We start from the raw sequence: 22,351 nt of genomic DNA on the forward strand, positions 1-22,351 counted from the left end.
ATAGTAGTCTCAATGGTTGTTCAAAGATGAACAACTATTTTGGATTTTTTCACTTGTTTTTGGCGGGACAATGGTTTTATATATGTATCCGCCAGTTCACAGAACTACGGAAATTTTAAGCTTTCACCAAATAACTCAAGTTTTACTTCAAATTCCATCACCAGTCTTGACAAGTACCTATGTTTGAATAATGCGCCAACTGATTTTGACGTTTTACGGTTGAAGACTGAGACCACCCGGTGCATCATGCCACACACATGTATCTGGATGTGCCACCCACTCACATTATCCTTACAACAGGCCGACCAGTCCCAACACTGTTCTCTTATTGCTGAGCGCCAAGCGAGGGAGCTGTTAGTACCATTTTTATAAGTCTTTGGTATGACTCGGCCGGGATGCGAACCCGCGACCTCCCGCATCCGAGGCGGATGCTCTAACCATTTAGGCCACCGCAGCAGTCAGGAAACAATGAAAGCATTAATATCTGATGTAAGCACAATGAAAGTGGCTATGATTGCATGTAGAATGTTACTACAGAGTATGCTTCCGCTCATGTGGGAAACTCTTGTAGGCATAAACGTTTATTGCTTATCCGCACCACATCATAATTTCGGTCCTGATCAGCATGTAAGAAAAATAACTTCTTTTTTTTTTGTAGAATCATCAGGCAAATGAAACTTAAAGTCGTGTGACTGAGAAAAAATGCCACATAAATACCTCGATCAAAAGTTAAAGGAAATGAGAACAACAAATTTTAAAGATCAAATGTGTTTTATCCTGGTGTTAATATTTCTTTGTCTCATTTCAATAACAAAAAAGAGAAAGTACTGTGTATTAAATGTTGTTCTTTGACCTTGTACAAACCGCGGTACCAAATTCCAATATATCACATATTCAACTGTGATTTACGTCAAAAGCACACATGAAACATTTTAAAGCAGCCTAGATTCTTTTCAAACATTACAACTGTCGACAGTAGCAAGTCAAAGAACATGTAAATTTCATTTAATAAACAGAATGATTTTGCGCTTCTCTTATTTTGAATTCTTTCAGACTTTGTGAATAATATATTTACAAACACATAATTCAAAACCATAATAAGAGGAAACGAAGAAAGTACAAAAGACATAAACGGGGGAGGGGGGAGTAACTAAAGGAACGGTGATGTACATTCTGGCTCTGGAGGTGAACGGGTCTACATTTGTTGTAAGGTTCTGACCTTAGAATTAGAAATGTTTTCAAACAAACGTGGGCAACTTTAGTAAAGTGCAGCAACTTGCAGTAATGCGTTGTTCAAATATGCCAAACAGGCCTAGCATAAAAAAGGTTCATGTTGAAAATGGAAGCAGATACTAACGTGAAATAAATAACATAATGACATATTGAAGAGAATGTTTATCCATTAATTAACATTTTGAGAAAGGTGTTGCATCATGAATAAAATGTAACAAATATTTTATTTGTACCTTTAAAATCAGAAATTCACAACACAAAAAACAATTACAATTAATATTTACTTCTGTTAAACGGAAATTAAGCGAGTTTCTCTTCGACTTACCGTAGCATGGTCTTAAGTGAGTGTAACTTTGATAATATATGTTATTTAATCTGGTTCAGATAAGATATAAGTGTGTGTGTGTGTGTGTGTGTGTGTGTTTAAACTGTTTCGTTTTCAAGGTGAAATGTTTTATAAGGTCAAGGTGAAATAAATAAAACCAGCCTCCTGCCACCTCCTTTATTTCTACATTACCTTTTAGTTATATCCTGTATAAAATTCCCTGTAACATTAGGTTATTTCAAGGTAGCCTATAAATTCAATTGCGTATTTCCAAAACGTGCAAATCTGAATTTTTTTTAAATAACAGGATGTAAGAATAATGACAAGTTTCACGAACGATTCAAGGAAGGCAACATCAAGTGCAATCATGTAACATGATACCAATAGTGAGAAACTAGTCATTCATTGGCAACTTTAGTGTCATTTCGACTAACTTACTACTATCCAATCTTCATGTTGCTTGAACACAAACAACTTCCGGATGTCAATGGTTTGACTAGTCATCTATCTTAACACAGACGATAGCAAAATTGAAGTTTCTTCTATGGATAAAATTAAAACATAGACTTTGCGAGTTTGATTACCCATAAACCACGCTATATACAACAATAAAGTACCCTTTGTTTCTTAAATAAGTCGGAAGGACATGCATGGGATGGATCTTTGCTATTTATATCTATATTATCTATGCTGAATGTGTGCAGAACAGCTGAACTTTTAGCAAACGACAATTTAATGCGAAATAAGCAATGTCCAATGTAATTATAAAATCGCAACATTTCCACGGCTTACAAATGCTGAAATTTGTTCGAAAATTACCATCAACTGACTCTCGATATGTAAAATGGGCTCTTGGATCTCACATTAATGTAGATTTTTTTTCAAAAGTATTTTACAATTTAATCCTTCCTAATCAAGAACAAACATTATTGTTAGTTATTTGAAATAACGGCAATAGTTTATAGTTATTACTCAAAGTGGACTGTAACGGACCATGGTTTATGGTTATTATTCAAGACGTTATGTAATGGGCTATGGTATATAGTTATTATTCAAGACGGACTCTAACGGACCGTGGTTTATGATTATTACTCAAAGTGGACTGTAAAGGACCATGGTTTATGGTTATTACTCAAAGTGGACTGTAACGGACTATGGTTTATGGTTATTATTCAAGACGTTCGGTGATGAGCCGTGGTATATAGTTATTATTTAAGACGGACTGTAATGGGCCGTGGTATATAGTTATTATTCCAAATGGACTGTAATGGACCATGATTTATAGTTTATATTCCAAACGGACTATAATGGATCTAATCAGGTAACGTCTTTATATGTTTAGATCGTATAATAAGTTACTTGTTCGCATTAAGTCGTCATTCGCGGTAGTGGTAATCAAGGAAAATCTTCACCGAATACCTGTATTATTTTTCCAACCGGACAGGTACATACATACATACATACATACATACATACATACATACATACATACACATATTGTTACACTTGTATAAGTTTTCCATTTCCTTTTCTTTACTATTTCAACGTTAATGTTAATCACGTAACAATCAGACCTACTGCCATTTGTTCTATCAATGACATCATAAAGCAAAATGTTCAAAGAAGATCAGTGCCATGCTAAGCCAAATACTAGTTAGTTCTGACTACATATTTGTATGATTGCAGGTATTGAAATGTTTCGTTTTGTCAATACGGTAGCTGACACAGTACTAATCTTGTATTTGTGTCACTCTGGTTCTCTTTTGTATTACGTTGATTAATCTGATATAATCTCTGTAAAAGAGGAAATAAAGTCACACATACATACATACATACATACATACATACTGCATGCATGCATGCATGCATGCATACATACATACATACATACATACATACATACATACATACATACATACATACATACATATTTTTGTTTAAATATGCATCATGAAATGGGATGTTGCCTTTAAATTTACCATGTTATTCTCTCGAGAATTTAAACTTTTTTATTTCAACGGGTGTGAGGGGTGGAGACAAATGTTGGAATCCGACCTTTATAATACAATACGCAGATTAAAATAAAAGAAACTTGTATGATTGTCAAGCTATGCTGTGGTGAAAACAAACAAATAAGAACGAAGAAACGATAAAGTCTCGAGAATTCACAAGTCATGGGGTGGGTGGGCTTTTTTTTGAATTCATCAGTCATGGAGTGGGTGGGCAATGTGTGATAGTTATTTAAATGAAACCTAATCGAATGTGAACCAAGAATTATCGTCATGCAAACACAACATACAAAGTTTCGCTATTGAAACAGGTGAAGGACGTTCCCTATTAGAAATTAACCCATTAACTGTGTACTTAAAGTATGTCTGATTAATCTAAACGATTAGTCCATACTGATAAACTCATTTTCAGCTGTGCAATTTGTCATATTTGTAGACTTCAATCACACTTACTTTATTTACATTGGTAACTAATACTATTGGTATATCAAATTGTGATCCGCCCATGGCGCAATAATTCGCGTACATAAACATACATTCTTGGAACTGTGTGCTGTTGGGTCTATTCCTAAAGATCAGTGATGAATTGCCACTCATTAACCATTAGTGAAGTATGAAAATAACGATAAAAAGTAATAATAATCCCCGTTTTCTAAATGAATTTAACATGGTACACAATTTAATCGCAATCCTTTCTTTTTTCCGTTTCCCACTTGATATTGACTTTTCATCAGGCCGTTCGGTTTTAGCATTAGATGTGATCAAACGAGATGATATTCTGACACTAGACTTATGTTTTGGAGGGAGGAGGTAAATGCTTATATGGTCCCTTTGGAAACAAGTGGTAGTATGTGATCTGCGCGAGAACTACCTTACCTTAAGTGACAGAACTCGAAACGTTTTTTACGGTAAGTGGTCAAGAGTTAAGTTAATCTGCAAACAACAACAAAATATTTTCACCCAATCACATTAACCTTGCCCCTTTAAACGTTTGATTATCAAATCGACTTGCGTGTTTCTTATCCAATGTGTAAGTAACACCCAAACTTTGGTCACGAGAGGTAGCTAACGAATTTCTGCAGAAGCCATTTCATTTTTCTTCTTTCAGTGAGCTTGACCTTTGATCTTTGACCTTTAGATCTTGACCTCTTACAAGTATACCCATTAATTAATAGGCTTCTTTCTTATGCCAAGTGCAGGCCATGCACAGAGATTGGATTAGGTACGAAGTGTTGAACTAGTATTATGGTCTGGAAACAAATTTTATTCTATCAATCACAGTGGCATCGACTATAACTTTTTGACCACCAAATCGACAGACTTCTTCCTTGTCCCAAGCTGAATTCATATCTGAGATGAAGAACAAATGATACTGTACGGGAACCAGTTTTCTTCTTTCATTCAGTGGCTTTGCTCTTTGACCTATTGCCCCAGAAATTGACTTTTCTTCTTGCTTACTCTACGTGTAAGGCATCCACTATGTTGGGTAACTGATGATGATGTGCAGAAAAACAAGTTACTAAGCAGAAACGAAATCGTAGAAAACGGACGGACAATATCATAACATAATAAGAACGGCCTTAAAATACAGTATGTTATAGTTAGAAGTCGTTATGTACAGATCACTCTGGAACCTGGATAACAAGATTAAATACTCACTGGTAGAGTGTGCGATTATTAACAAAGGGTTTACACTCCTTATTGACCTCTTGTCACAAACAGCTAAACTTAAGTTTCACCGGTTAAAAATGTAAGCCAATAAAAAATTAAATAAAAATGTGAAAACATAATGTCAACAATGTTGAAAGACTCAAGCTGAATTCATAAATTCTTCTATTCGACGGATGATGTCAAATCTTCCAATGATTCTCAGTTTTTCAACGAGGGAAAATACCACTGGAGCCTCCTGTGTTGCCGCCCAGTCTTGCAGAAGTGCGTCACACGGATCACGTGGCGAGCGTAGTTTGAGAAGCTCCACGTCTCGGGCAGACTTTCCTAGCTCACCTGATAAAAATAGTAAAGCTGAACATGACAACTTTCTTAAAGGGATGGAATTTAAATAAGTAAACGGAGGGTATCTAAGCGCTGCGATATCGCACTCGCTATGAAGCCAAACAGCTCCGATTCTCACATGTGCGAAGCCGTGTTCTAGCCATCCAAGATCGATCGGTCTCCATTTGATTTTACTGTTTCGTTAAATTCAAACACCACCTCATTTTTGTAGATGGACATGCAACATCTGTTAAAGGAGACAGTCTAGATAAATGAGCAGAGGCGATCAATGAAGTTAATTTATAAGAAATTACTGAGTACAAGAATATTCAACGTTACGTAAGAAAAACAATACGTTCCAATTTTCCTAGATATTTTTGTCTGCCCTGAAAAACAATATGTTTTTTGATAATTCTTAAAGGCCCAAATGTCACCGTTTCCATAAATTTCACAGTTCTTCAAATCAAACTTAATTTTTTTGAAGAAAGGAGATTATATTTTAAAAATATCTAATATTGACAGTTTTTGAATGTAATCAATATTTTAGGTTAAAACGACGTTCAAATGTTCAGTTTAGAATTAGGAGGTGCTACCTCCTAATTCAGTCCAAGTTACTCATAATTCCGCAGTTATTGTTTTTGTTTTGTTTTTTGGGTGGTGGTGGAGGTGGATTGTTTGTTTGCTTGTTTGTTTGTTTGTTTTGAATGCTCCAAAAATAGTAACTTCATAAATTCGCGAAATTCCGCAAATGACTAATCTAAAAACGACAACATTCACATACAGAGGACAAATTGATTCGAGAGGAATGGAACAGAGGCAGGCTGGCTTTTTTGAGCGGATCACAAACGATAAGCTTGACCATTTTCTTTCATTTCATATACAAGTTATTCATATTAGTAATCTAAAATAATATCTCATAAAGAACATCTACCATATCCGACATTAAGTCGTTTTGTTTACAACGGTGGCGTCATCAAATTGTGTTTTCTAGCTTTCGGCTGAAATCGGTTGACCCACGGATGTCGCTGATCAACATCGCATTAATTTGTACGCATGTGAAAAATGCCGCGCTTCTCAGTTCGAGAGAGAAATTACATAGCTCAGAATGTTATGAAACGTTGATCTTATCTAGTTTTAAACGCACCCAACGATGTTTAGGACCAATATCTTTCAAGGTTCAGGATTATTCCAGTGATTTGACATATACGACTTAATGCACGTAACGGCGTCATTGAGGCTTTAAAATAGCTACTTTTTTGGCGTTGATAACCATGTCTCCCTACTCTCAAATGAACTGATCCTTTTTAACTTCCCTGATGGATACTAATAGCAACGTGCGTTTCATACCCACCGGCAAGTCCAGTCCAGTCTCTACCAAGAGCGTTGGGGATGTTCAGATCATCACATATATCGGAATAAAGCCTGGACGGAAGGTCCAGGATGTTGGCATTCCACATAGTGGTTCTCTGTCTTTGTATCGGCCTAGCTTGGGCCTTCTCCAGTCCTGTCTTATTCTGGGATCGTCTCAATACCTGAAATATTAGCAAGAATTCGAGATTCACGGTTTATGCCTGAAACAAATGTATCCCTCCCCTTACTCAAGAATTGTATCGCGACAATGCTATCGATTTATAAAGTCGATTTATTCCGTTTAAGTGACATCTTTCAATCGCATAGTATTTCCCGCCATTTTATCATCTAGTCCTAAAATAATTTGGACTCGCTAACACTTCATACACAACATTAGTCTCATTCAGTTATAACACAGGTAGACAAATGCTAAAGTACTAACCTAATTTGAAACATATTTAAGGTGCAACGTACGCGCGCGCGTGAGTGTGTGTGTGCCGGTCGATATAGTACCAATACAACATTCTCAAACATTATTACCTGACCATTTCGGAAAATCAGCGGACGTGCTCTACACCAGAATTCTTTGTCCTCAGGAAGGTCCACCCTACGGAAGCTTCGTCCAGTCTGACTACTCTCGTACAAGGGAATGATATGTTTCTCCTGGAATAATCATAGAATAAATATGTCATAAAATTCACGTTGTAAATCTCCACTAGCCAGTGCATTTCAAACTGTAACGAATTGGATTTCATATCCCAAACAGCCGACCATATGAACACTTATTGCGAAGAATCAATGACAGTTTACTAGCAGTACAAAAAAAGCGATCTGAAAACTAAATATTTGGGGGTTTAATACTTGCTTGAAGCAGTTACCATGCCATCTTTCCTATTTTGTTATCTACACGTAGAAATCAAAAAAATGCTAAAGACATAAAAGAACGTTAATCCCTGGTCGATGACCGCCTTACCCCTTTTACAACATACACTCTACTCTCGACGTTTAACTTCCAAAATAGTTCCGACGACCTTATTTGAAGAAATCTGTATGAAACACAACTACTACATTTCCCACAGTGATCTATCAATCGTTTGCTTCCATAATACTAGCATTTAAGTAAAATAAACTCCTTTGCAAATTTTAATTTCACAGACCCAGTGCAGTATTTTTTGTACCTCATACTGACAGAAGTCGTGCGGGCCTTCGTAAGGACACATGATACCAACTTTGTAACGACACTTGCTGAAGTCACGTTCCACTATGTTTGAAATCTTTATGCAGAGGGATTCTGCCAGCTTCTTTCTGCCTTCTGTGTTGTTCCCGCGGATGACAATTTTCAGAAGCTGTTGAGATGGCGACATGTCGTCTGATACATCAAAGAGTTCCAGCTTGTAACTGCACGAATCCTGGTAGGAGAAGAGGGCCTTGGATGAACATGCATTCAGATGGTAGCGACCATCCATTCCAATGATGATCTTGCTCTCGGCAGTGCATTGACAGACTAGACGAATGAAGATAAATTTCGGAACCACAGGGCCAAAGTCCACGTAGATGACAAAATCTTCAGCGATATCTTCCCAGTAGTTTTGCGGGTAGGGGAGAGTGTCTTTCAATAAGGCAGGAAGTTGATAGCACCTCTCTTCCACGATGTTCCGACCGTTCCCACCAAGATCGCAAAGTAGGTCTAAATACTCCAATAAGGTTATAACAGTATCAACGCTAACGTTTTTATTAATGATGCCACTTTTCTCAAGAATGTGCTTTAATAAGCGTTCTGTTGTAATCCCAGTCTCATCCAAATCTTGCCATGCCTGAAGAAACCACCGATTTCTTTCTGCTCGGGATGGAGGCCGAACAATAGATGTCATGATGTCCACTAAAGCTCTCGGGTCAAGAACAACCATCTGATTTTGATTGTTATCGTTGGTGCTGTATATGACCTCTCCTGATTCATGAAAGAAGAGTAGCAAATCCTCCAATTCTCCTGGTCCATCAACGTGACATTCATTCTCACGACACACTGCCATCACGTGGTCGAGGGTCTCTATCAACTTGCCCTTTGTTCTAAATTCGTTAATGACTCTGAAGAAGTAGAAATACTTAATCGGATACTTGGGTTTCATGCGGTCATTGGCGATTTCCAGCACTTGTTGTCGCAAAAGGACGTGATCCAGATCTTTTTCATCCCGAATGGAGTTCTCCACAAGAAACAATGGTTTATCTGTTTTGAGATTCCAAACTATCATGTTGTGGAATTGCCGTGGAACCGATCGGAGTAGCCGCTCTCCTAAATCGGCCAAATCAGTCTTGCTGATGCTTGGATCATCTCTATGGGTACCCACAATGAAAGTCCTGACAGCTGGATATTTGTCGTGGACATAGATGGCTTGCAGCCAGTACAGGATTTCAGTAATGCTGTATTTGAAATTTCTCTTGGCTTCAACAAGATTAAATACAATCATGTACACACAATGACCCATCATATATATATGATGCATGGAATGGTAAAGAGGATGTCCAGCAAAGTCACGGATGACAACCTTCATACCTATCTCTCGTAACTGCGCATCCAAAACTTTAGTGGCATTTTTTATCGACGCTTTGGGCGCAGATTTCACCTTTCCTTCCAGAAATAAATGACAAAGTTCAATAAATGCTATGAATATGAATCCAAAAATGAATTTTAATACACTGGCTGAAAACTTCCACTGAAATATGTAAACAGTAAGTAATCCCGGCAGAATACCAATGACATAACAGTACAACCGCTGCAGTCTTCTACTGATAGACAGCTTCTTAAGGGCCGGGTTTACAAAGCGGACATATACGTCGAATCCAAGTTTAATATTCAGAGAATGGGAATATCCACATCCCAGTCCAAGCAGAAGAGTATATGCAAAACGCCGAGGCATTAGAATAATACACATTAGTACTACAAACCACGATCCGTAAAGAATTTTAGGAAATCGGATACTCCAAATTCCATTTACAATCATCATCAAAAAAAGATGGAGATGCGGCGAGGAGAACGGGCTACTGACTAAAGTATCGGATGACCAAGGAGATTCTGTGACACACAGAACAAAACATAGTCCAAGGGCAAGTGAGATTCCCATCGAAAATGCCAAAGTAACGTGAATAAATGCGTAAAACAATAATGCTGCACAACATGTTAGTGAAAAGCATGTCCTTGCTCTGAAGTTCTCAAGCATGTCGTATGTTCTCCATCTTAGAAGAGAGTCTGTGTAGATAACAAGACACATCTCACCGACAGCCATACAAAAACCATCTCTAACAGTATCAAACAGCAAAAAGCCTGAGAAGGCAAAACTTACTATTAGCATGACCGAAAACCATGGTAATGACCTTGTCAGATCTGATGTTGCCAATGAAAAATACATATACAGCATGACGTATGCCAGTAAAATAGACTTCAAATAGGAATAAAGGATAGCCAGATTTTTTTCCCTCCCTTCATCCTTTTTTTTCAAACGCTCCTGAACGTGCTTTCCAACTATTAGATCACATTCTTCCGTATTAGCCTGCATCAGATCTATCTTTGGCCAGGCCCCATAACTGGAAAGAGAATTCATGCCAAGCGTTTCCACTAACTCATGTTCAATCCCTACTGTGCTCATTTCGTGTTCATTAAAATCCTCGCCAATAAGCATCCTGCGCAGACTTGTTTTGCCCTGTCGAACTTTACCCACTATATTAACGACGAGTCTGTAAGACTTGTCTGTATCGTGCATCAAAGCTTGCTCATGCGCAGCTCTTCCAGCCGGCCCATAAATATAAGCCATCCCCGGTGTCAGCTTCATTTCATAAAGCGCCTTGCTATCCCCAGGCCAGCTCGCCATATTGTCTTTTCAGCTAGATTCTACAATGAAAATGTTTATAACATAATTACTCTTTATAAGAAACACGGAGGATAATTACTTATGACTTATATTTCAGTTTATACCAAGTAGTCATTCTGCATAAAGTGAAAATGGCTTTGCATTTTTTATTTTTATTAAAAACAAGTAGCCTGTAAGGTTCATTTCAATTTCTGTTTTGATATTTGTTCAAACTCTGAGTTTGCATCACTGACATATATACTCAGAATGTATCACTTGTGACAAGCTCCAGAAATATATCAGATGTATTCGAGTATGTAATATTCTAGACTGCTACATTAGCCCTATTAGTATGCATTTATATACATATCATGCATGAGACCGTCGATGCCAATCTGGAGATGGTGTATGTCAAGGCATCACCACCCAGAGAACGTGCTGTACGATGAAAGATTAGATCATCTTTTCAACCCCAATCCTTACCAATCAAGTGGGACATTGCCAGTGTTATGAAAGTGATGTTTAGGAAACCACCATCTTCGCTAGTTAAGGTTCCGACTTTATCTACACCTTGGCATACAGAGTAGACATTTCTGTGCTTCGGGTCTGTGAATTTCATTGGATGTGACAACAAGCCAGCGCATCCAATCAAATTTGAAGTTGTTCAAATTTGAACACTCTTCCTACGTGATCAAGACAAGGGGAGCACACAGACTGAATGGGCTGATAAATAAAAACTTTTTCAGTGCCGGTCCGAGTTTGCACAAATACCTCTCACCCAAATAAACATGTAATGGCTTCCCTCTGGTACATAGTCATACTTCGATTTTAAACTTACAAAGTATCCTTTATAGGTCAATTGCCACCAATGTGGTCGGCCGATGTACAATGCACTACGCTATCGATTAGTTGGAATTACATACTAAGGGAGGCAACACATGAAATCAAATCAAATAGATGTCGGTTGGACAAAGCACCGATATAGCTGTTCGATCCGCCAAGGTGTAGATAGCGTTATCGGAACCTTGGCTAGCGAAGATGGGAAAACACTGGTTGTTCCTTTATGTAAACGTGCATATTAGGTAAAACTTGTATTTTCATGGAAACTATACTCGAGTTATACATACAACCAATAGTCAATATTGAGATACCGGTATAATCATTCATGTTTGACTCAGTTACTCGATACATTAAACGCATTACTTATTATTAAATGACCTTATATTAATCCTTTCAGCACGTATCAGTTTCAAATTTTAAAACAAAATCGCACATTTTACTTTTAAAATGTAATCAAATATTGTTACTCCTTGCTCGTACTTCAATAATAGTTTGACTAAGACACAGTTGATGGGGAACGCCAAAAGAAAACAAAATAGGAAAAATAGAACCAAATTTTCAGCAAGCTGAATAAAAGAGAAAATTGCTTAAAGTGTCATTGTTTCCCCACATCCACTTGAAGTAAATTAAGCAGTCATATTATACAGACTACTGGTCAAGAAAAGAATTTAGGATTTGTACAAAAGACATATCTTGTCCGAAAAAGAGAAAGAAAAAATCAAAACACGTATAGATCAATCAAACAACAAAATTCATCACGTATAACTACTGAGTTTTAATTCATGTAAGGACTGACCGCATGACTCTGGCGACCTAAAAAATATTGTTATGACTTCCCATAAAGTTACGATAGTCATATATCAATCATCCTTTATGTGACCGCTCAGATGGCCTATTGGTTAGAGCATCCGCCTCGGATGCGGGAGGTCGTGGGTTCGATCGCCGGCCGAGTCATATCAAAGAGTTACAAAAATGGTACTAGCATGTGCCTCGCCTGGCGCTCAGCATTAAGAGGTTAGTGTGTGGACTGGTCGGCTTGGTGTCAGGATAATGTGACTGGGTGCTACATGTCTGCGGCATGATGCCCCAGTGCTAGACATCACTATAAAATGCCACACTGCAGCCATCGTAGCGATATGTCTGAAAAATTGTTAAAGCTACGTTAAAAATCCAAATCACACACACACACACACACACACATATCTTTTATGATCTGATCAAAGGTGAAATAAAAAGAATTAATGAAACGGAAACATGCCAAATAGGAACAAAACTTGTCAACCATTTTGATGCTATATATAAACTATGGTTATATATGATTCTACCATCCCACCCATCCCCGTGTCCACCAACTTGCGTATAACAGTCCTTGCTACTATCTACCTCGCACACAGGGCTGTAACTAAAGATGCCAAAGCGCAGGAACAATTTCCGAAGTTAAAAGTTCTCCATATCAGAACATCACCAAACACGACCGAGTTAGAAAGTCAATTTGTCATCAGTCCGTCTGTTTGTCGTCGATTTTGTTTTCTCATATTTATCATAAACTGATACACATAACCTAGTCCCTCGTCTACATACCTACTGCATTCTTTTCGACAGAGTCCCCTGTCTATGCATTGAAGGGCACACGGTACTAATTATATGGAAGAACTGTGAACCAGTCTAAAATGGGTGAACAAATAATAGAGTATTTACGGGTTTGGTGGTCCATAACGGGTTAATAATGAAAATTAAAATTTTAGTGAAAATATCTTTTGAGAGCTTATCCTATATGTAATTTTAAAAAAATATAGACAAATTTCTACCGATGATATTTTAGTATTTTTACAGGCTCGACTCAGGAGTACTCAATAATGAACTAGCACCTGATTCATTTGGTGCATAATCAATAACATGTGTTTCATGCACATGTAAATAAACAAGATGCCGCTTCTCATATGGTTTTGCTCCACACATAAGCTTGCACCAAGGTTAGATGTGCATGGAGAATTATAGGTCTCGTCATCAGCAACCAGAAATTTTAAGTTACTGAATTTTAAATATGATAGTGTTTCCATGTGTTTGCTATTGGAGTTGAATTAGTACCGTGAGTCCTGAAGCCGAATGTACGGTAATCGAATGTGAATTATAACTTGTTTATATCTGACGCTGGCTAAACGTACTTTTTTCAGGTTACAATTGAACTGACAGATATAAGCAAAAACTGAATAGATAACATGAATCGAGTAGTAACTCTAAATTTTGGTTATAAGTTATATAAAAAAAAATTAAAATTACAATAAATGTTTGCACAATATTAATTGAACTGATCAGCATGAATTTCAGGAGACGACATGTTGACACACTGAATCGATCGAACATAACATCAAATAAAGCATCATTTCTTGCCCACTCTTCTCTAAATGGTCCTTCAAAATTTTGTCTCAGATAAATGGTTTAGTATTATCACCATGCACGTCATTCAGATCTCCATCACTCTTTGACTTAAGTATTTTGTTTTACGACCAAATGTATTGTTCTAATATATCGTGAGCTAGATGTGTTCAAATAATCGAAGTAAAACGAACCCGTGTATTTGAGATGCGATTCGGGTTGTCATGGCTGAATGACACAACGTTAACACAATACTGGCAGAATGTACTGCAGCTGTGAAGAGTCGTAAGGCATTCAAAACAAACGCGTGCATTTGAGATGCAATTTGGTTTTTTTCATGATTGACAAAGCAGATGTTACAACGTTGCTGTTGTGCATGCCAAAATATATCGTAGATGTTAAGGGCTGTAATGCATTCAAAATAAATTCGTGTCTATGAGATGTAATTTGGGATTTATGATTGACAGAGACGACTTGACAAGATTACCGTAATGGATGGCAGCCGATATTGTAGCTCTAAAAAGGTCGCGATACAATTAAAATTCGCAATTTCTAAAATTGAAACAAAATTAAGCAAACTTTTGAGTTCGGGCAGTTGTGTCCAAATCTAGTATCATCCAATAAATCAGAGCCCCATATCTGTGTCGATGATGGTGGTCTATTTGTGGGTAAATCAGAGCCCCATATCTGTGTCGATGATGGTGGTCTATTTGTGGGTAAATCAGACCCCTAAATATGTGTTCATAATGATGGACTTTTTGTGGATCTGCTAGCACCTATTAATAAAATGGAGTAAATAATGTAGAAAAGTTAGTCCTTAATATATCAGTTTACGTTTTAGACACTTACTGATATTACTAGCGTCTCTTGAGCTATCGTCAGTTGAAGGATCCTTTTGGCGATATGTACAGAATATGTTTCTCGATTTGTAAATATTCGTGGAATAACACAGCCTTATATCCTGTGGCCATTTTGAATTTCCTCCTATATAATGCTGTTACCCAATACTGGCAAGTATCTAAACTGTACGCTTGAGTGCTTCGGAAAGATTTGCATGCAGCAAATTGCACATATTCATGAACATATGAGATCAGAGAAATCATCCATCAGTATCAACACAGAATTGGGGTCTGATTTATCAGACGAAATCTGGCAGAGCTTGGAAAGTCTGAAGAACCATACACATTTCTAAAATGTTCAAATGAGTTATTTCTGAAATTTCACCTAATTATCGGGCTTCGTTTATTTGTATCATATGTTAATCTCTCTGAAAATACATTGCATTAGAATTATCCATAATTGACGTCCTCATGGTTATTCTTCGCAAGCTTTTATTGTCTTGTACCTTACTTTTACTTTGACTGTTATCTGCTATCTTATTCCAAAGAAATTAATTTCTCTATACATTATATTTCAGCTCATGCATTTTAACAGCAGTTATCAAAACGCGCAAGGCTTTCAGCTTTCCTCTGATAGGAATGGGCAGTGACTTTTCCCCCAAACTTTAGAAGTGCATAATAAAAAAATGGATTATAAAAAACATTAACAATATTATCCACTTATCAAATCCAGCATGTTATAAACGCGTGAACTCCGATCCAGTCTGTCTTACTTTGAATCTATCGACCAATCACTGCCTAAATAAATCTTTCTATTATTGTTCAAATCAACTCAATGCATTATTTCTCTTTTATAATATTATTTATTTATTTATTCCCATTGCTTTTATATGTACATGTAGCAGTGAGTAGTCAGAAAATACACTGAATGGTACTACACACGTGTATCGGTATATAGTCAGAAAATTCACTGAATGGTACTACACTCGTGTATCGGTATATAGTCAGAAAATTCAATGAATGTACTACACACGTTTAGCGGTGTATGGTCAGAAAATTAACTAAATCGTATTACACATGTTTAGCGGTGTAAGGTCAGAAAATTCACTGAATGGTACTACACACGGGTAGTTGTTGTTGTTGTTGCTGTTGTTGTAGGGTTTAACGCCATTTTTCAGCACACGATAGGCTATAAATGGCGGCCAGTTTTAATGGTAGATGAAGAACCCAGGAAATCCCCAGAAAGAACCACCGACCCTCGAGAAGCTACTGGCAAGCTTTCTCACATACCCACATTGGCCGAATCCGAGACTCAAACCTACGCAGACAGTGGTGAGATGGCAGTGATCCGTAACGGAGAGTGCTTTAGACTACTCGGCCACTCGGGGCCACTCACACGTGTAGTGGTGAATGGTCAGAAAATTCACTGAATGGTACCACACAAGTTTTGAAGTGAATGGTCAGAAAATTCACTGAATGCTGCTGCACACGTGTAGCGGCTTGAGTTTCATTTGTATCTTATAAGTTGTGTTTCATACTTGATCCTGTGTTAAATAGCGGTGAAATTTAACTACTTACCTGGTTGAGTTTCGGACTTGATCCTGTGTTAAATAGCAGTGAAATTTTGCTGCTTACCGGGCCGGATTCATTTTTGATTGCCACCAGATTTATGCTGTAGTTTTATTCCAATCCTAAAAACTCTGTCGATTTGTAAGGCCTTCCCCTCTGCGCTAATTTTCTGTACATTTGTGTAAAATTCAAGTACTAATACAGTTCATTTTTCTCCATGGAATCAACGATGCCAATGAATAACAAGTTATCCAACACTGATATGGCTTCTGAATTTTCAACAACCTTCTCCGATTTAGTTTTCTCTTTTTGTAATTTACCGAGGGTTTTATCAACCTTAAAACTGATTTCTTCAAAGACCTAATAACCTAAACTGTACCAGTGTCCGATTTTTGTTGTTTGACTGCCCCAGACTGTACCAGTGTCCGATTTTTGTTGTTTGACTGCCTTATGAATCTGAGTGAACAGAGAAGACCAAGAGGTGCCAGAGGCTTCCAGTCTTTGATCGAGCTGTGAAATGCGTGAGTGCGCGCAGTAAACGGAGACATAGCATCTGTATTTTGCAATCCTGTCAGTGAAATAGCTACGGATAGTTATGATAAAATATGATACAAACAGGATATGCCCAGCACATATTTCCGCAAACACAATAGTTGACAGGTATATGCAGTGGCGTCACTAGTTTTGGTGTCACCCAGTGCGGTAACTCATGTTGTCACCCTCTTGAACCTTCTTCCTGCACAAAATTCAAACATTTTATAGACAGACATTTTGGTCCCCCCCCCCCATTGTGTCACCCGGTGCGGTCCGCACACCCCCCCCCCCAGTAACGCCATTAAGTATATGTATTTTGGTGTACACTCCAGAATACAAACCACTAGGTACATATTCGGTCAGCGAGTACATGTAACGAGATAACTGCATGTTGTTTCGCATAGTTTATATTTTGCCTAACGCAATCAACATTGTTCCGTGTTCAGAGGATTAGTATATGTTTGACAGCCAGCATGTAACATCGTTATATTGTATTCTGAATCAAACTTAAATTTAAAAATTAGTCATTTCGATATCATGGCTGATATAATGCCAAGATTAAAATTGTTTTGCTTCAGTGTCTTTTCAAGGGAATTTTTACAAACTTGGGTGTTATCTGACATGCCATTATTTCCTTCGACAGAACTTTCATACAGAGAATGGATACTGTAGAAATATATAGCAATAGCAAAGTAAAACAAACCATAAATAAAACATGAGAAAAACACAATAAATTCGTCAGTTGCAAGGTACAAAAGGTTATACCACGAATGAGCGCGCGCGCGCGCACACACACACACACACACACACACACACACACATATATATATATATATATATATATACCCAACAAATTATATTTTTATCTTAACTAATGGAGGCAAAAGTGAAACGTACTTCTCGTATTACTCATAAACGGATAGTTGCATCTTTCCATGACACAAAAATATAACGAAGCTTTTTGTACATCTACAACCGCAGATTGGCTGGATTTCTCTGACCGAAAAGGTTTACAAGGAGTTTATGTCAGTACGCAAGAGCACGCTAGCTGACGCGCGAATAAGCTTTACACACCCAGACACAAAATAGCATGGTAAAAATCGCATAGGTTTCACATGATATCGTCCACAAGCGCAGTAGCACACTCAGTAGAGAGACACATCTCTTGACGTAACACGGTTATGTAGGCGGTGAAATCTTTGAAGATCGGGTGTATTATGTAAAGCGTTATGTACATAATACGAACGGAATGACTCCAATTGATCGTTCGTTACTGGCTGAAGCCGTTTAATTTGGGTAGAACATTCTTCAAGCTTTATGTACACTAAAAAGTTAGAACAAGTCGAATGTTATTGAGAGAGAGAGAGAGGGTGGGAGAGGGAGGGAGGGGGGACCGATAATCCGATGTAGACAATGACATAGGTTTTGAAAGGCGCCAGGTTTACAATAACTTTGAACGAAACAAAATGGGAATGTAAACCAGCAGCACAAATATTAGAAGAGTAATTTCCCCGCCCCGTCTTCATGTTCTTTTTTGTTTTGTTGTTTTGTTTTTTTTTTTTTTATAAAAAGAAGAATAACTCGTATTAACAAACATGTTAGAGAATTGTAATTCGTACTCTACGGAGATTCGAACCAGGGTCAGCGGGTGAACATCACCTGTTAGCTGCAATCCCTATATCATATCAATCGTGCATACATCACCAGAAAATTATGTTACAGAGTCGGCCGTATAGGAATCGGTGCGGAGCAGACAAACTCACATGTCGACCTACAGCATAGCGTTACCCAAATTGTCTGCACACACACACACACACACACACACACACACATTTGGCATAAATCTTCTTACTGAATAGTTCAACGGGCCTAATAAACTTTGATACTCACATCAAACATGGAATTCAAGAAAATCTCCAACCTTGAAATTCTACAAATAAAACAGAATCAGACGGTTTCGAAAAGAAAGTATTTAAAGCAGTTGTTCCCAAAGTGGGCGGTGGGATTTCCAAAGGGGTTAAGGGGGGCTCATACTGAATAATGTTTGTTACCTGGTAAGGTAGATAATGCTGAGGATAGCCAAGGGGGCGGTGGCTTGAAAAAGCTTCAAAACCACTCATCTAAGGCATGTTTTATTGACAGCATCTGTCCATCAGAACACGTTTTCTTGCGTCTGCGAAGTATGGTCAAAAAATGTATCATTACTCGGGCAGTCACAAATACGAATACGAATATAAATCATAGACGCTTATGTAAACTAAGTACTTTGCGTCTTGTTAATGCCTGATGACCAGGCTATTTAATTGGTCGGGTTTGTAGGAATAGAGCCACTACATCCCCGTGGTTATGTGCGATGGCCACACTATTTAATAATTAATGTCTGGGCGTGACAAAGGAGGGAAGACATATATCCAGTATTCATCCCACGTCACAGGTCCATTTTGTTAGATACGCCAAAGCCTATTTGTTCAAATTTAGTCCAGCAGCAGAGAGGGTGAACAGACCATAGAATTCCGACAAAACAAATAAAACAAACAAATAAATCATCTCGTAGAAAGGTCCAGATTTTACAAATGAACTTTCCTTGAGATGTTTATTTTTGCAATGACCGATTGTACTAATAAAACCTCAGTTCGAAATAGTAGCTGAAAAAATAAAGTACTCTACGTGTTTATTTATTTCTTGTTTATTTTTTTGACGACCAACGTTGGTAGGTACCCTCTCTGCTGCTATTAATTTACCACCATACCAAGTTTGATGAATATTTTTCAACGCGTTCTCGCTGTCGTTTTTCCTCATCTGTTTCATCTTCATCTGAATCTTCGGAATTTGTTCTATGTTTCAAGTAATATTCAAGTTCTGATGGTGGTTTTTCTATTTTGGGATTTATGTTTTTTCTGTGTTTATAATATATCATCAAACTTCTGTATTCCTCTTTTGCTGATATTAATTAAATTATTATGTTATAATAAAAATGGTACATCCAGAATCTCATACTGCAAGAACAGCTCGAGAACGATTAGAAACAATTAAAAAATTTCTTCCTGTCAGAGACTCATTTAGAAAAAATCTACAAGCGCAGCAAGAAGCAAAATTTGAGTATGAAGAGGACACTAAAAAACTGTTTAAGCCCGTCACTGCAGCTACTGAGAAAGTTGCAACTGTCATCAAAGAAGATCTTCTTCCGGTATCAGAAAAAATAGCAAGAAGAACCAAACAAACAAAAAAGATTTTACGAGACCTTCCAACTGACATAGCTGCAGCTCAACCTCCACCTGTTGGTGAGGAAATACTTGAAGGCATTGAAGAACTTCGTACTGAAGTCGCCGATGTGAGAAAAAAACTTGCATCTAAATCCAAATCAGCAGGAGAGAGCTTAAAATTAATTGCAAGATTTAACGAAGGAGTTGTTGAGGAAATTAGAAACACTGAAAGAGAGAGATTACCTGAGATGATATCAAAAAATATATCTAATAAATCTAATTTTTTAAAACCCTTTTATGGAAAAACAACTGATGATGATTTCATTAAATGGATATATCGCGTATATTACAATAAAAAACAAGCTAGAGGTCAAGAATTTAAAAGATTTAATGAAGAAGTAAATAGACTTAGAGGGAGACGGGAACAACCAAAACAAGGAGAGTCCTCCCAGTATCAGCTTCCTCCACCTCTGCAACAAATAGAACAACAACAATCTTCTTCGCCACAGCAAAGGTTGGTGTCGGAAATTAAAAAGACTAAAGAGTCACTTAAATCATCCTCCTCGAAGAAAATTCCTGCACCGAAAATGACATTTACACCGACAGGTTCACCACATGGATTTCGAGAAGGTTCACCCCCGGCCACCGCTGAAGTACTTACTCCGGTAATGCAACCACCAGTATTTAAAACACCTCAAGATGAACCTAAAACAGGATCTGGTTTATGTCCTGATAATATCATCAATGACGTATCACGGTTAGAAGTTCTCATAGGAGGAAAACGTGCCGGAAATAATTCACCAGAAATAACCAATGAAGCAGCTGATATTTGTCGGCGATTATTTCAAGGTGGCATCATGGATATCGGCGTTTACCGAGAACTTATTGATGAGCTCGTTGATGACTAGTTGTTAGATAAATGGTAAATAAAATAAGATGATTGTGCATGATAATCATCGTAAACCCACACAGGTTAGAGCGGTAAACTCACGATTACCAATCTATAGTGGTGATGTTATTCGGGGATTATTCACGAGGATAGCTCCAAAAGTAGCACCTGTTGCAAAACAATTATCGATGAAGGCTATTGATATTGTTCGTGATAAAGCTCCTGGTGCAATTGTCAATGTTGCTGGTAAGGCGTTCTCGGCGATCAAAGAAAGACTAGCACGATTATTGCGACGAAAACAACAACCACTAGTAAAATTACCAAGTACTGAGGTGATGCCTGCAGATGTCAGTAAAATAATAAATCAGGCTGCAAATCAAAAACTAGCGGCGATATCTGAAGAAGCAGAAAAAATATAACATCAAATTTAATAGCAGGAAGTGGTCTTCGTCGACGATGATCATCATTTGGAAAAATGGTAACTATAATAAAAATGTTCAGGCGCGAATCAGACCCAGCATTTGATATGGAGGCACCCGTCCTTAAGTACGAGTCAGTACGTGATTATCAATTTTATTCTTATGACGCAAGACTACCAAATCAGCGGGGGAGAATCGAATTACAGGTTCATGATACAAGTAGATATTTCTTGCCCGCTGAAGCGTTTATTGAAGTAGAAGGTAGACTTGTAACGAATGTTGTAGCTAATACGCCATATGCTGCTAATTTGCGTGTTGGTTTTGTCAACAACGGGATCATGGCATTATTTAGTGGCGCCACATACATGATTGATGGAAAAAATATTGAATCAATTCAGAATGATGTCGACGTTGCTACAACAATAATTGGTCTTGCGAGATATTCTGACGACTTTACAAGATCAGCCGGTCCAACAATGATGTTTGCTAAGGATATTACCAACAACGCTGATCATGTTCAGTATACCAAAGTACTGATAACACGAGTTACTTCAGTTGATCCACAACCGGCTGATTTTGAGCACGCAGACAGACCAGGTGCTGATTATGATATTATAAAAAGCGTTAATGCGACTTACAACCTGGGATTTGCAACACGCCGAGCAGCTCTGTCGGGAGATGATAGAAATTTTTCGTGTGCAATTCCATTATCTCACATCTTTGGATTTTGCAGAAATGTTAGAAAAGTCATCTTTGGAGCTAAACACACAATTGTGCTCGTAAGAAAGGGTGATGATAATGATGCAATCTGGCGAGGTGCTGGTGTTGCCGAGGGTAAAGTAAATATATCAAAACTTTCACTATGGATGCCAGTAATGACTCCATCTATTACTGAGGAACAAAAATTACTATCTTTTATGGATCAAGGCGG

General features: G+C 37.7%; 1 protein-coding gene across 1 annotated transcript; it reads right to left on the reverse strand.

Moving 5' to 3' along the window:
* Positions 1 to 796: 796 nt before the first annotated feature.
* LOC149786420 (uncharacterized) lies at positions 797 to 17,087 on the reverse strand. The gene is made up of 5 exons (XM_089976857.1): positions 16,385 to 17,087; positions 8,088 to 10,792; positions 7,450 to 7,572; positions 6,911 to 7,091; positions 797 to 5,571 (listed from the first exon to the last, which is right to left on the reverse strand). Exons 2-5 carry the CDS (start codon positions 10,770 to 10,772, stop codon positions 5,378 to 5,380), a joined length of 3,183 nt encoding a protein of 1,060 aa, XP_089832983.1. The 5' UTR covers positions 10,773 to 10,792; positions 16,385 to 17,087; the 3' UTR covers positions 797 to 5,377.
* Positions 17,088 to 22,351: the final 5,264 nt, after the last annotated feature.

This window comes from Sinohyriopsis cumingii, chromosome 12, assembly GCF_028554795.1.
Source record: "Sinohyriopsis cumingii isolate HCF-2022 chromosome 12, ASM2855479v2, whole genome shotgun sequence".
NCBI lineage: Eukaryota > Metazoa > Mollusca > Bivalvia > Unionida > Unionidae > Sinohyriopsis > Sinohyriopsis cumingii.

Coding starts and splice junctions, on each gene's coding strand:
- LOC149786420 (XM_089976857.1), bottom strand. CDS start 10,772: ATGGCGAGCTGGCCTGGGGATAGCAAGGCGCTTTATGAAATGAAGCTG. Junction 7,573..8,087: donor ACGACTTCTGTCAGTATGAG/GTACAAAAAATA, acceptor TGATTATTCCAG/GAGAAACATATCATTCCCTT. Junction 5,572..6,910: donor AGACTGGACTGGACTTGCCG/GTGGGTATGAAA, acceptor TATTTTTATCAG/GTGAGCTAGGAAAGTCTGCC.